Raw genomic sequence first — 16,780 nt, forward strand, 5'->3', positions numbered from 1 at the left:
GTGATCTAACTTCTCTAGATTTTTTTCTATGGGGGAGATCAAAATATTTAAAGATAGAATTTGCTAAACCAAAGCAGAGTTAGGGGAAGCCACTGTAGAAGAGTATGCTTCCATCAATCCTATAGAGTTGGTGAATAGTTGCCATTCAGTACGAAAAAGATGCGTTCGGTGTATTGAAAAGGGCGGAATTTGAACATTTGCATTAAAATATTTACATATAACTAATGTAAAAGTTAAAATTTAATATTTTGTTTCTTAGGTTAAAATAACTATAATTTTGTTTTTAAATAATCAAAAATATTAAAAATATTATCTTAAATTAAAATTTAAATATTGAATGGTTCTTAGGTTTCGTGTTTTTCAGTTAAGTTAATTTAAATTATTATAGTATATTATTATATATATTGTATTTAATTAAATGATTTTAAAGGTTTCTATGTCACGTCTTTTTGAACGAATTATGCACGGCTTAAAATTGTAGAAAAAACCTGAGTACGCATTTGCCCTAAAAAATGCCTTAATAATGTTTTTATCCGAATCAAATTTTTCATAAGTAAAAAAGTGATGGGCAATGTTCAAAAGGACCGAAAATTGAAAAACGCCCCACATCTCGGTTGGTAATTACGGTTTTAACCGTTAAATGATTCTCAAAAATCGAGCCCCAATAGTCATTAAAAAGTGTTTAAACGACTTTAGATTAGTCCTTTTTGTTTGCACGTGTGTGAATCGCACATATCGATAATGTTCTATCGAAACTTAGCGCTTATTGTCACGGACTAAAAATTATAACAGACAGTGTTTCTGTGGAACTGCTGAAGCTGGTATTCCACGGGCTTGTTCAGTCAGCAATATCTTACAGTTTAATTTTTTGGACTAAGGATATGACGCAAATCAAAATTTCACCGCATAAAAAAGGATAATCAGAGTCATAGCAAGGGTATCAAGCTCACAGCCATATAGAGAACCTTTTGGTTCCTTACAAATTTTGTCGCTGACCCTTCTTTACGTGTACTGTCTTATTATACACACTAAAACAAAGAACACGAATTTTTCTAAGTTATCTATTTTTTAACAAAACCCGGATTACAATGTTATTAAATATTAAACAAATTGTATCGACTCGACCCTAGCTTTGCAGAATCGTCATGGAATAAAAAAACTGAATTAAAACTCAAGCGAAATCATATTACACAATGTGTGATTTTTTTTTTAATTTAAGTGTGTGTTTTTCTAACAATATTTGTCCGTTACATCAGTTTGTATTGAATATTACAATGTAATATCTTTTTATTTTTTATTCTTGAATTTTTGAATGGATTGTATTATTTAACTGTGTGCATTTAATTGAGCAGAGCTATTAAAACAAAAACAAAAATATAGCTTTTAATACACCGAAAAATGATCCAAATTTTAAAAACCAGTCTCATATAAGTGCTCATCAGATCTAAGAGTGGCAGTAATGTTTGTGACCCTCTGTAATTAGCGTCCAGCACTATCTTACACTTGAACTTACCCAAGATCGTCGAAAACACGTCGAATGACTGAACCCACGTAAAAGTTAGCGATTTTGTTCAAACTACGACGCTAGTGTAAATATGCGCGCTACATCGTCGTCACTGATTTACAGTTCGCCTAAATAGACAAAGCGTAAAGCAGTTTTTCAGAAAAATTTGTCGGGAAAAGCCTGGCTTTTTGGAAAAGCGACCGCGGAAAAGCCCGTAAATTCTCAATTAAGGAAAAGTAATTGGTCATTTTTGTTTTCGGTGTGAGGAACTTTTATTTTATTTTCCGTGAAAATTATATCTTATCTTTCTCGAATTGCTTTACGAACTCGATTTGGTAATAAATGCATTTGCCTAAATAATTTTGACAATTTACCGTATTCGGGATTCTAAAAATGAACAAGTGCGCCTAATGGTATAGTCGGATTCGAAATGTACCAAAACCAGGACCGGCTCGAAAACATTTAAGTCTAGCACAGACATCCAAATTTATTTGCGATGATGTCGGCCGCGCGAAAATCCCCCTGTATAATTCGCGGGTCCGTTAACCCGGCTCTCGCCGATATAAAAAAAAAAAACGGGAAAAATGGCGGCGGGTAATACGCGCAGAATGCGTCAAACCAGATTTATGTGGGGGGTTAGTTGTGACGTTCAAACTCGTTCCACTAGCTCCGGCGTGGTGTGTTCCTCTTTTTTTAATTTATATCTCGAACGAGTGCGATAACCCCGTATACAATCGAAAGCCGACGTGGTTGCAAATGTCTTGGATCGATCGTATTTATATTTAATAGTATTAAAAAGCAGTAAAAATGTTTAGTTTTTTTTTGGCTTAGGACCAGATGAAATCTCACCCAAATGGACACTTACGACTTTTTTTAGTGGTATGCAATATCGAATAAACTGGCCAAAATACAGAAATTCCAAAAAAAACTTTTTGTAATTCACCCTACAGTAACTCCGAAACGATTCCGAATGATTTTTTGTTTGACTGGACCACCATACATATATTATAATTTTTAGAATTTTATTTTCAAATACAAAAATTGGAATGAAATTTTCAGTTAACGATAAACTTTTTATTTGCAAAATTGTCATCTACATGCTGCGAAATAAATGTGGTAAAATATATGAGGAAGTTTAAAAACAACGCAGCCATTTATCAATAATAGTGTTTGAAATATGATTTTTTGAATCGTAACTTGGTAGCTTTGACGCTGAATTTTGCTCATTGCAAGCCGTCTAAGTGATCGCGCGCGGTTACTATAAACATTCCGACGATAATGTTTTCCGCAAAATTCACTCTTTAGGTGAACCCTCAAAATAGTTTCTAGGTGAATTGAAAATTGATTATATAATTCAAAAAGAATTTTATACCAATCACAAATGCGATATTTAATAAAAATCCCGAAGATACATATCAAGGAATAAAGTCAACTTGTAGAAATGAAGATGTAATTAAAATGTTGAATGTTGAATTAGTGAAATCTATTCGATTTGGAAGATGTTCTCAAACAACTAATAAATATTTACACGGGACAGGTAGCCACAAAAGAAATTGTTAATTATTTAAAACAGCTGCTGAAAAAACAACTAACATCCTCGAAAGGTCTGTCAAAAGTTTTCGGAGGATCATAAAAAGGACAACATAACGACTTTTAAAGACGAAACTGAGAAGCCCATAAGTCTTTCGAAAGCAATTGATTTAAATGATCTATTATCGTATGAGCTAACTTTCGTTCCCTAAGCACTGTTTCATGGTTCGATGCGAAAATCTGCAAAGCCTGAATTGTGTTATAGATTGGGACAAAATACTGAAAAAAATGTGCATTCCTATATTATTAATAGTATGGTACTTATTCAGGAATTGAAACTCACTTCTTCTATGACATTCAACGACTTAGGGCAAATATTGCCAGAAGATTTGCAGTTATTTTTGATAATTATATCTCCGTCATTGAAATCTATCGAGAGACTAAGACATGGCGAATCATCTGACATAACAGAATATAAAGTTTGACTCCCGAAAGCTTACAATTTTTTAATGTTTTCTCAAATCATCCGCGAATAAGAAATCCTTATTAATTTTTATGGTCGATAATGTTCTGAAGATGCAGTAAATTTATTAGATAAAAACAAATCATTGATAATAGGAGGAGGATCTCAAAATCTCGCCAAAGAGAAAGAAAGAGCATAGGAACGCCATTGTAGTTCGGTCTGTGGACACCGATGTTTTTATTTTACTTCTGCATCATTACTTCATTACGGAGATAATATACGGTTGCAGACATTCAGAACATGGTTGAAAGTTTGGGAGAAACAGTTTCGAAAAATATTTTTGCAACTCCCTTGTTTAAAATACCCAGTTATACACCGACCTTGAGTTTCGTACTTCGCACATTTCCGAGCATTGGCAAGAAGACAACTTTTGAAGTACCAGTCAAGAATATCGAGATTTTAAAAGAACCGTATAATTTGCCATTTTTATCTGACAGTGAAGCAGTGGACCTGAGCAAAACAAAGATATTTTATCCTGAAATGGTCTGCGGATACAGTTAACAACAAATTCAAACAGACCTGCGATGGAACTGGCAACTTATAAATACATATCAACAACACTTAAAAAGGTGTACAACATATTATGACACGTGGGTATATGTTAGTTCAATACTATGGTTTTTTTTTTAGATGCATATATCAACTGAAAATTATTTCAGTCACGTACCCTATAGAAATTTTGATAACTCAAATAAATATGGATGGACAAATCAGGACAATACCTGGACGCCAATATTTTCGACACAAGATCCTGTGCCACATAAAATCAGAAACATTCTGGTTTTGCGATGTTTTGATGCAACCTGCAAAGTGGCATAGCGGAATCTTTGGATGAAGATTTCTAAATGATAGAATGTAGGAATACATATTTTGCTCATTCAAAAATTCAAAAATAAAAATGTTCATTAGTTTATTAAATTTAAGTCTATACTTTCTTGATTCTCCTAATCATCGGCTTACGATAATACATTCTTTGCTTCGATGGGTCAGCGTAAACATATTTCATACGTATGGCGACGTTCAAAAAATCTTATTTGAAATACTATTGCGGATAAAAGACTGCATTTTTTTTTAATTCCTCATGTATTTTGCTCTATTTCAATCGCAGCATATAGTCTGAAAATTTTCCAAATAAAAGTTTCTCGCTTACTGACAATTTACATACAAAAATTCCAATTCATATATGTATTGAAAAAAATGGAAAATAAATAATCTAAAAATTATAACGCCTCAGATATCATCGCTTATGTATGGTCTTCAAGTCATAGAAAAAATCATTCGGATAAGTTGAATAGTTTAGGAGTTATTGGAGAGTGAATGACAAAAAGTCTGTTTTTTAATTTTCCCGTTTTTGCCAGGTTTTTAAATTTAACAATACTCGATGCCAATAAAAAAAAGCCGTAAATATATATTTCATATGTACAATAAGCCAAGTAATAATTTCGGACAGGTTTCATCTGGTTCTAAGTCGATTATTTTTTTAAAAGGAAGCGACTTTTACAGGCTTTTTTTACTCATTTTAGTTTTACATTGAGGATAAATGCATGAAATAAATGAAAAATAGTATATTATGCAACAAGCGCGGTAAATGGCATTTGACTCACGAGTTTATTTGACACGAGCGGAGCGCAGCGGATCGAGTTTTTAATAAACGAGTAAGTTAAAAAGTTTACCGAACGTGTTGCATACTATACTTTTTCTACGACCGTTAGTTTTTGGGTACATTTTCGCAAAATAACACGAATACATTCACCGAAAACATCTAAAAACTAACCAAAACATCGGATTGCTCCCAAACCCGTGCGGTAAAATCCTGGAAATGTCGGAAGTGATTCGGATTCGTGGGAAACGAAACTGACGTGGTAAAGTGACGCTAGATGGGTGTGTAATTAGGCATTTTACAGACGGGAGTGGAAAAAAACCAACGGTCGCAGAAAAAGTATAGTATGCAAGACGTTCGGTAAACTTTTTAACTCATTCGTTTATTAAAAACTCGCCCTGCTCGTGTCAAATAAACTCGGGAGTCAAATGCCGTTTACCGCACTTGTTGCATAATATGCCATAATAGTTTAAACAACTCGTAGTACTTAAAAATTAGTTTTCATTGTTTTTCTTGTTTAGTTCAAGCTGGTGGTGGTGGGGAGACATTGACTAGAAAATAAACGTAAGACGACCAAAGAAATAGAATACTGAGTCGCGTGAAAGCCCAGATAGAGAAAATCAACAAATATTTTCGAGATGCAAAAAGTGCAGAAGATAAACTGCTGGTAACATAAACATTTCTAGCCACAGGTGAAACTTATCAATGCCTGATGTACCGGGTGTACATTTTTCGATGGTTTTACGGAATTTTCATAGCCTTTTCATAATCCAAATATGATATCATAAAAGGAGATTTTAATGTCCACTTTCGCACTAATAAACCAAAGTTATTACCATCGAACGACTTGATTAATTCTTCTAATTTTAGGTATATTAGCAAGAAGAAAACTAGAAAATAATATTGTTTCGATAATATAATTACAATTATATAAAAATAAATGCTGACATTGTCGATCATGGAGCTTCCTGTTCACAATATTACAAAAAAAAAGTTACGTAAGTTTAGTCAGGAAGATATGTTAAAATTTTTCACCAAGCTGGTTAAAGCTATAGTCAAAGGACAAGAAGAAAGCAAATTTACGAGTGCAACATTTTGCGATACCACCAAACAGTTCCACTGCGCGGTTTACTAAACTCTATTAAAAAAAAAAAAATATTTCAATTTTGACATCTTGAGCCGAAACCTGATGGCGTTGTTTGCCGATGACACTACTTTCTTAATAAATAAAACAAATCTTACTGAAGCACTTGCTGTAGCCAACTCTGAGCTAACAAGAGCTAAAGACTGGTTTACAAAAACTAGCTTAACCCATAAGGAAGAGAAAACAGTTTCTTTATTCTTCTCTCAAAGGCCCAACCAAGCAAATAATGAACGCAGTGCAAAATCCTTGCGAGTTCATTTAGACCCTAAACTAAATTGGTGTCACCACACAGACCAAACGGCTAAAAAAATCCCAAAAAATATTTTCCTAAAACGTAGCTTAAAGGGCAGTGCAGACTATAACATAGGTATATCAGCATATCATGCCCTAATTGGCTCCCACTTACTTTATGGTCTGATAAACTGGGGCCAGGCTCCCGGTGCAGCAAGACCCTACATCGTAGGGTAATTAGAATAATCACAAACCTCAAATACAGAGAGGATATTTCGGAGCTTAAAATCCTTACACTGCCAAGCGCTTATATACTTAAGTGTCGAGCTTATGCTTACGAGATTTTTTACACGTGAATGAAATTACATGTGAAGAGAAAATCTCAGACCTGACTTCTTCAGTCTTAATGCAAGCAGGCTGATTTCAAATTACTACTGCGTCCATTTTTTTAATAAACTTAATCCCGAGACAAAACAACTCTCAATAAACAGGTTCAAAGACTTAGTCAAAGACTCTTCAATAAAGCAATCTCCTTACAACTTGGACGAGTTTATCTTTTTTCAAGATATCAATAGTTATATCGAGTCAAATCAGTGCACCTCTCTGACTGTCCGCTTTCGGTGTCAAGTTTCTGTGATAATCCTTGTTCAACTTTAATGTCTAAATGCTTTATGTAAATGTTTTATGTATATTGTATGTTTTCAATATTATGTTGTAAAATTGTTATTTCATGTTATATTTTATTGCCATGACTGTGGCATTCTCTTTTTTTTCAATTCAATCGACAATTATTTTTCAGAAATACACCAAAGATATTTTTTCTAAAATATATCGCTCACCCTTCGCACTTTGTATCTGCTTATATATACTTTCAGTGGGCGGAGCTAGAGGAAGGGCATGAACAAAGCTTCTGCAGGCTACTGTAATACTATTTACAAATTTTCACGATTCCTGCTGGGTAGGTTGTTGATCGAGCTTGCTGACAATTCGCAGATCATAATGGAAGGGCATGAACATTGTTTTGGAAGACTGATTCCCATATTGGTGAATGGAAAGATCTGGGTCGCGGTTGAGATTGTTTGCTTATAGATTTCGATAGATTCTCGGATTATTAATTTTTAGAAGAATTGATTTTAATTTTATCGAATAAAATTTGATATTCGTTTTCATAACTGTGTTCGCCAATTGTTGATGAGTTTGTTTGTCGTAATCTTAAGGCTCCATCATGTTGATATTTTCCGTCCGGTCTCTCCAATTATTATACAGTAAAACAAGGCAGGAGGAATCCAGAATATTTGTAAATAGTATTACAGTAACTATGGAAGTTCCTTTGGAAAATTAATAGATCGCCCTGTATATTTTTAATAATACGGAGTTTGACAAAAGCATCTATGGTTGTCTTGAAGATTTGAAAAAAAAATGTTCGTTTTGTTATTTGGTCATGATAGATATTTTAAAAACAAAATAACAAAGTTCTGCCGTATTCAGAAATTCTTCAGTTTCTGTCAAAATACCGCGATTTATGTTTTTTGCAATTTGTGTTGCAAAATTTAATCAAAACCAGCCATGGCAGCCAATATTAATACATTTTTTACAAAAATTGTCATTAAGTAGAGCAAATACATAAAAACGCCTTTTTATAAAAATTATTCTAAATTGAAGCCAAAATAATAAAACTGGGACTTTTATAGAGGTTCCCAACGGAATTTTTGGTGCAAAACTACTACACAGTGCACTTCCGAGTAAAATGCGTCCTTTTCTTATTTAAATTGACGTTTGACATTTTTGGAAACTAGCTACCGAAAAAAGATAACTTTGATTAACCCGTAGAATACAAAAATGTAAAAATATACAAGATGTTTCATTTAAAATAACGCTTCCGGCAAAACCAGAAGTGCTATTGAATTGTTTTATAGCCAAAATGTAGCCATATGTTATCTGTAAATTTCAAATTTGTCTTGACAGGCTTATCGCTTGGCTAGTAATTTCATTGACATCCGGTATATGCGAACTTTTATTATTATTTTTTTAATACCAAATTGTTACTTATTCTTTAACTTTAATGTTTTTAGTCGGACCATGATGTTCTTTTAATTCTACCACTTTTAGTATCTAAGTATAATAAAAAGAATGAAAAAACTTGACTTAAATCTGTCAAAAAAGTACTAGCTCGTCTGTGGCCTATTCATTTGGATAAGTTTTTTTTAATGTTAAACCAAATGTTATGCATCAAAAAGTGGGTGCTTCTAAAAGCGAGAAATTTTACAGAAAAATGGATTTTTCACTCATTGTGGGGGGAAGAGCTTAGCAATAAACACGTTGTAAATAAGAAACAGAAAAAGATGTAGTGTAGGGTCGGACTGCGAAAAGAACAAAATAATACCACCGATATTCCTCTGAAAAGGCAGGCAGCACCCCTTATGAATGAATGTCATTAGATCAATCATCAATTATCAATACGCGTGTATTTGCGAAGGCACTGTAGTGTGCGGAAAGCGTGATTTTCGCGCCTGTTGGTGAATATTTTAATTTTAAACTCACCGTGAACATCCCCGGAGCTGAATCCGTTAGATTTTCGTCAATTTCGCCCCTCCCGGCGCGGAACCTCAGTCTTATTTCTCGCACGTTAAAACGGGAATGTAAAAAACAATCGAAAGTTTCGGAAAACTGCCTATTACTACGCGGATAGTAGTCGAGCGTAATTTAAAACCCGACGTATAGGTACCAGTAGGTACCGCGCAAGTTGGGTACTTTGGGTTCCGCAGTCGACTGTACGCGGTACTGGTCGTGGAAGAACCCGAACCGCCTCGTGTCGTACTTTCCAATCGATCAATGGCAATTAGAAGGGCGATTAACCAGACATTCGTCACTGTCCATTGTTCCATTATGATCGATTTTCCAATTTTCGAATTACTAATCGAACTCCCTCCGTCGCGTTATTTATTTATTTCGATGGACCAACGTCATCACGAATCGACCAACTCGGTCTAAAAAGCATAAATTAATGTAGAATCAATATCCAGCTTTCCAATTATATCGTCGGGTTAGCGTTACTCAAGTGTTCGTTCGGAGAAAATTAACTATTCTAATTACTAATTGCACTGTAAAGTAGTTTCAACTTATTTATTTGATGCCGTTTAACCAACTCATACAACTTAGAGGTTCTGTTTTTGTTGTTTTGCGATGGTGTTCAATGGCTATTTAGATGTCGTAGTCTGTTCGACAGAGAAATAAAAGCAATATATACGCCAGTGTAACCTATTTAGAACCTACGGGCCTAAAGAGCTTTATTTACTAAATACCACCGTTTAACCACAAACCACAGTACACTGTGCGTTTATCAAAATAACCCGACATACCTGGGAACTAAGTTTGTAGACTCACCGTATCTTTGACTAGGCTCAAGTAATTATACTTTTATAGTTGTAATTTCGTAGTACAAGGCATTATATCGCTATAAAATCCACAAAAAGAACACAAATTGATTGGATGGGAGCATTTATTGCATACAACAGTAATTTTTTTATTATCGCGGTTGGCATTACTATTCACGTAGTTGTACGTGTTTCCAGGATCTGCAAGTGGGATTGAAATTTATTTATGTTACGTAATAGTTTAAAGTTTTTGTTGATGACGCTCCAAAAGAAGTCTAATACTAAAACAAAGTAAATAAGAATTAAAAGTTCAGATTTTCACGAAATTATATATTTTGACGTGACAATTGTTTCGACAACACCGTGTCTTTATCAAATGTTTTATGTTACACTTATTTATTTTGATAAATCGATTTTCATCAAGTAAAAGCCATCTCGGTTCAATAACATTAAAACACCGATCGAAAACTTAAACGTTGTTTCACCAATTTCGTTCCGTCCTTCCTTTTCGGCGAATCGGAATCGACCGTTGCGTTTTAACAGTTCAACCAAGCAAAAATTAGTCAATTTGAAAAAAATAAATTCAATAGGAATATTATATTCCCTTCTAACAGGACGAGCGTTTTTTTTTCGCACCCTATATTTTCAAACCAATTTAAAAAACCCGCAGGTTGATTCCACAGATTCATAAAGACGTAGCTAAAAATAACTGACGCGTAGCCCCTAGCCCTACATAGACGTGAAACGGCCTCTGGCCAACGGTATCACGATTTTTCTACCGGTTTTACGTCAGGTGGTATTTTCTATTTATAGCGATACTCAAAGTTAAGTGCCGCTTCTTCTTTCCTTCGCGATCTACATGGTGAAGAAAATTGATTTAGTGGTGAACCCGTTGCGTTATCGCTCTGATGACGTTGGAGTACATTTTCAAAATTGTAATAAAAAAAATCACTTCTTAAACCAAAAACAAGGCAAATCAAAAATCCCGGCAAGGTGTCATCATAGACATGTGGTTAATTTTTTACATGTATTAAACTGTCAATGGTAAACCTGTAAAATCCAGTATGATTTCTTACTTTTTTCTAGTTTTTAGTATGAAATTAGGGGTTAATGAAATATAACTTTTAATAATAATTGATATATATATATATATATATATATATATATATATATATATATATATATATATATATATATATATATATATATATATATATATTTACATCCCGCGGTTATTTTGCATCATTTCACTTTGCGACTATTCTGCAACTTTGCAATTAAGCATGCTACACTATATGTACTGCATGTATATTGAAGAGAAAAAAAATAGGTTAAACGTAATGTACTTTATTTTCCGAAAACACAAAAATTTAAATATACATTTTTTTTCAAGTTGCACAACTTTTTACATCCAGTACAAAATATCTAATTTGCGTCCTTTTTGTATAATTTTCTTTCATATGCTAAAACAAATTGCATCCGTATTCTTCTGGAGGGGGAATATACGGCACATTATAAAATTATTTTGCGTCCACAGATGTTGCCAAGTTTATAATATTTACTTCGCACGTAACCACATAGGTGGGTGCAAAATGAACTGTATATTACTTGAGAAAGATAACAAACGTTTTACTCATATAAATAATTGTACAAGTCAAAATATTCTACATGTCAGTTTTTGATATATTATGACTATACATATAGTCATAAAAAGCAGATGAATTGCGGGTGGTGTGGTTCTAATGCCGGCTGTGACAAAAACATGTCAGGTCACCACTCGTCCCATTCTCACACACTGTCAGCACACTGAGGCATTACAAATCCACTATTTGCCCTAATTCAATTGTTTTTTTGTTGTTGTCTTATGGAGCTCTCAAGAAGTAACATGATTCATTGAATGACAACTAAATTTCACCGGCAGCAATTTAATTCGACGGCCTACGCCAGATAGTACTCGTTCTACTCAGCGCGTTATTTTGCTTTTTTAGGGAAAGCTGGTTGTACATTGACTTCTGCTGGATTTCTTTTCCACAGATTTTGGTTGTCAGCGACCATACCTAACCGAGGAAAAATCTAGAAGGAGTCAATCTACCGTCGACAGCATGCCGACGTTTCTTTAAAAAATCATTGGTGGTTCAAGTACTAAATAAAACGCTTTTCGAGAACACAATTATATATTTTATTTATTTATTTATTTTTTGAATATTGATTTTGTACAAAAACTTTAATTTTATGCCCATCTTTATTTTGAAGCAACGCTGGGTATAGTTCGTTCAATTCTTTGCATTTGGGTGCCTTCTTATTTTTTATTTGTTTTGAAAAATAGAATGTAACTACATTTTTTTGTTCTTCTGTCAATGGAATCAAAATCCTTTTTCGCTTTTTGTCCTTTACTTCTAAAACTGGTTCTAAACTAATGCTTTTTCCTTCTGTTTTTTTTTACATCCTGGATTAATTCTTCGATTTGATCCATATCTTTTGTTTCTTTTTCCGTTTTCCTACTTGTTTTCGTCGAAGTTTCTAGATCTTCATCTTCGCTAGTTTCTTCATTTAAAAGATTTTCTTCTAAATCAATTGTAATTTCGTCCAAGCTTTTCCCCTTATGAACACCTGCCTCTCCTTTTTCCATTAAAAGAAGAAGCTTGGATATCTTTGCTGTCTGATAGACATCGTCTATATGATCCTCTATGCACGTTGGATGTATGGCCCATGAAATTTGACAGTTGTTCAATTTCATTTTCGGTTAGATTGAATAATTGTGTTAGCGTTGCAAAATGTTTTCGTAGCCTTGTGAATGTTATAGCTTCACACACATAGCGCCACAACCTTTAGCATATTTTGCAACAACTTTGTAGCCACGTATTGGAGTATTCGTGTTAGGGTTTGCAAAAAGGTAGGGGTTGTTGTCATTGACGAAATTTGATCTCGCCTGTAGTAGTTGATCAATATGTACCTGCATATCGTGACTAAATATGACTGGCACTCCTCTACCCCTCTTTCCTCTAATCACTATTCTTTTAAAGTGTTGTAACAAAATTTTTTCTGCTTTCGAGATAACTTCACTAAATTCTTCGTAAGAGTTTGATGATTTTTCTGAAGCAACGTAAGTATCCTTAATAAACGCTGTAATTCTCCTGGTCTCCTTCTATTCAATAAAATAATTCTACAATACACTGTCTCCATCAAAATTAAGAAGGCATTGACATTCACTGCATTTGCAGAGAGTAAATTGGCAGCTTCTTTTGCAGTAGATATTAAGTATTCTTTTAGAAGTTTTAGATCAGACGCTAGGGGAACAATTGTTATTTTATTAAATTTATTGATGTTTAGATCAAATTTACCATCGTTTTAAATCGAGATTCAATATTTGCCGTTTCAACTGACGGTTCACTTTTTAGGGTCATATAAGTTGCAATATCGCAACACTGTCTCAGAGATGTGGAAACACTTCCTTTATGCTATCAAATCTGGCCACAGATTTTGTAGCTTCCACCAGTTTATCGTAGTGCTTTGGATGCAATGCTTCAAATAGATTTGCTATGTTTGGATCCATTTTTTTAAGCTCTAATAAAATTCTTGACAACTCTCGCATTTTTCTACTTGTAACATTAATAAAATGTTTTTCGCAATGTGTCTTAAGATAACGAGCTCCAAAGGCACATATTAAAAAGTCATTCTTTGCCTCTAAAGAAATCTTTTCAGGTCTCATTCTAGGAAAAACCTGATCTTTTAATTGTTGGTCAATTCGGGTCAAATTTTTTATCAAAAAGTTTTGACTTGCAACTTGAGCATTTTTTGATGAACTAGCCCCTGTGCATTTCTTTGTGTGTCGATATAAAAATTTCGATCTGTAAAATCCCAAGCAGTTTGTGCATGGCAATATTTTCTTTTGTATTTCTCAAAGCTTTAATTGTGTTTATTTTTGTATTTAGTTTTGTTTCGTCCTGAAACGGTTCTTAATCCGTAAAATATACGCCACCAATAGCTGACAATACTTACAGAGTCTGGTTGAGATTCTTCTGAATTTTGCACTCGAATATTCTCGTAATTTTCTGTAAATGAAAACCAGGTTATAGAATGTTAAAATAACATGACAAAGCAAAGTGAAGACATTCTTGTTTATACCACGATAAAGCCTCTAAATCACTGAATCAGTTTTGAAAAAATTGTCTGAAACCGACGATTTGCAACCAAAATGTTATGATATGCTTTAAATATATTTTTTTATATTGCAAGATACCTTCTTAAATTACCACAAAAAGAAACTTCCAAGGTATGGTTTAACACTCCCTCACTTATTTGAAAATATAATAAGAAAATGTATGTGAAAAGAGCCAAATACAAGAAAAACAAAAAATAATTAAACGATCAAAGCAAAGAATTGTTTTGTTTTTTAGCGGAAAGTTTCTTGCTCTTGGGTAATCGTCCAAGTTATTTATTATTACCTTCTTAAATTTACAGATCTCTATTTCTGAGTCTGACGGCGATCTATCTGGAAAAAATTCTGCGTCGGCATCGCTATCGTCGAATGTAGAATGTGGCGAAAAATCACCCTGCAAAAGTTACTAAAATATAATATCATCATTTTTCTTAGTTAACAATTTAACATCTTGACTCTGATTTTATTACATAAAAGAATAATAACTTACCTCAACCCTTTCAATCTTCTGTTTTACTTCATTCTTCATTTTGCACATACTTAAACCATGCGAGCTGGATAACTAATATGCATCCGAGATTATGATTTAACCTTAGAATATCGCCCAGCGACGCTGTCTAGTTTTTCCGTAAATGGAAGCAAAATGATGCGCGCAGTGAAATAAATAAAATATACTATATGGTATACTCCGTCTACACCAAGCATTAAATTGCCTCCATTTATTTATACTTTTCATTCAGTGCACCATTTTGCTTCCCTCTGTGTTGCCAAATTTAATTTTTTCAATGAACATACAGAAAGTAGCAATTTGACCAAACGTATTGATTTCGAAAGTTGATAATACTTGAAATAGAGGTATCCAATTTTGTTTTTAGTGTTCCTTAATTGTTTTTACAAGAATAACATTTTAACACGCTATTCCTTCAATCCAAGATGTTTTGTTTTTTTTTTAAAGGAAAAAGTCATAAAACGACTAACAGATAATAAAATTTAATATTTTACTCAGTGCATCCTCTGAAAAGTCTTCGACAGTTGATAATAATCGAGATATATGTAGGTTCTTTTTTAATTTGGTGATGCGAAAAAGTGAATAGATGTTGAGAGACAAAGAGAATACAATCCGGCAATGCAAGTCGTCTTGTTTTAAATTTATTTTAAAAACTGAAAAAAATTATAAAAATGCTAACGGCTAATAAAAATTTGTCTTTTACTCAGCGCATCCAACCAGAAGTAATAGGAGCATTTTTCTTTGTTTATTACATTTCAATAATATTTTCCACCCAAAAGCACTTAAAGAATTCAACAAACAAACACAAATTTAATCCATAAACTAATTCAAAAAAAGTTTAACATAATGCACGGATGATGGAAATACAACAAAATCAAAGCGTCGATGAAGACACAAAGTTCAAAATAAGCCATAAAATAATATATTGCAACGTTGCCATTACTGTGAGAAAATATTCCCGCCAAGGACTCAAAATAGCCCTTAAAATGAAAAATAATATACGGGCATGTATACGATCACTACGCCACGTGGTGCCAATTTCGTGAACGAAAAAAAATATACGTTTTCCATATCGCGAACGAAATTGCTCCCGGAGCATTCGTTACCACAGTTCTACTGAAACTCACAGAAGGGCAAACTAAAACGAATCAGAAAGATATGGTGGATACTGAGTGAATCGTCTAAATTTGGTTTATTTATGATCCATGGTAACAGAACTATTGGGCAAAACTATTTTGCGTCCGATATACGGACGTAAAATAGTCAAGGACGCAAAATGTAATGTGCGGTGCATGTTGGTGGGTGCAAAATAGTGCGCAGGATATATATATATATATATATATATATATATATATATATATATATATATATATATATATATATATATATATATATATATATATATATATGTATGTAATTTAATTATTTTAACCAAAAAATATAATAAAAATAAACTAAAATCGCGAGTGCATGTAATAATCTATCACTGTCGAGAACGCAGCGAATCCTGCAGCTCCAAACACACCAGCTTTAACTCCAGCTACAATATAACTCACATTATGGGATGAAAGCAGAAATAGCAGGACTACTAACCTCTTAATCCTATCATACCCCCAGTGACAGCTCCGGCGTATGTTCCATTCTTCCAGTCGGATTTACCTCTCATCTAGAAGAGCTCTAACTTTACCACATCCATGGCATTTTCAAAAACCTACCGTCTCTATTGTACACTCCACTCCGGAAAAAACGGCTCCAATTAAAGCGAAATTTTTGGCGTAACCCAGGGTAGTCGTTTTCATCTCTTGAAACACTTGCCTCGCAGTCTGTGTCTCCACGCTCGTCACTGAAGCGGGGCCCATGCTCGAGGAAAACAATCCGATCGCCGCGCCCAACCCGTAACCTAAAATTGCTCTTTCAGCCACGGCTCCGTGTATTCACCAAACGCACACCTACAACGCAGCTCATGATCACCTTAAACGGGCAACTTTCGAAAAAGGCCTCGACCATCTTCTCCTCGTTCGTTTTGATTTGGACGGGTCCCAGATTTTTAGGTATTATAATGTTGTCTCTGTAACGGTAATTGTTGCCCACGAAATAACTAGTCAGGTACGACCATTCTTCGGGAGTGAACGGCCGTTTTTGAGGTAGATCGGACATTTCAATTCGTAGACTTATTCATTAACAAAAATCTAAAGACCATAACCTAT

At 33.8% G+C, this 16,780-nt stretch overlaps 2 protein-coding genes across 3 annotated transcripts in view; both read right to left on the minus strand.

The window, feature by feature from the left end:
* Positions 1 to 9,300, minus strand: part of LOC132706379 (protein I'm not dead yet) — a 50,264-nt gene extending 40,964 nt beyond the window's left edge. The window contains exon 1 of the mRNA XM_060677687.1: positions 9,074 to 9,300. The gene's annotated coding sequence lies outside the window, so the exon portion shown is untranslated. The remainder of the gene's footprint in view (positions 1 to 9,073) is intronic.
* Positions 9,301 to 11,211: 1,911 nt separating this feature from the next.
* On the minus strand, positions 11,212 to 16,780 carry LOC132706474 (mitochondrial import inner membrane translocase subunit Tim22). Of its 2 annotated transcripts, XM_060677824.1 has the most exons (7): positions 16,523 to 16,780; positions 16,289 to 16,473; positions 16,167 to 16,239; positions 14,556 to 16,113; positions 14,352 to 14,459; positions 13,906 to 13,958; positions 11,212 to 13,850 (listed from the first exon to the last, which is right to left on the minus strand). In XM_060677824.1, exons 1-4 carry the CDS (start codon positions 16,728 to 16,730, stop codon positions 16,028 to 16,030), a joined length of 552 nt encoding a protein of 183 aa, XP_060533807.1. In that variant the 5' UTR covers positions 16,731 to 16,780; the 3' UTR covers positions 11,212 to 13,850; positions 13,906 to 13,958; positions 14,352 to 14,459; positions 14,556 to 16,027. The 2 variants fall into 2 exon arrangements, with proteins under 2 accessions (XP_060533807.1, XP_060533806.1); XM_060677823.1 differs by having other exon boundaries at positions 14,352 to 16,113.

Source organism: Cylas formicarius, unplaced genomic scaffold (genome assembly GCF_029955315.1).
Source record: "Cylas formicarius isolate icCylForm1 unplaced genomic scaffold, icCylForm1.1 PGA_scaffold_8__14_contigs__length_24414737, whole genome shotgun sequence".
In the NCBI taxonomy this organism is placed as follows: Eukaryota; Metazoa; Arthropoda; class Insecta; order Coleoptera; family Brentidae; genus Cylas; species Cylas formicarius.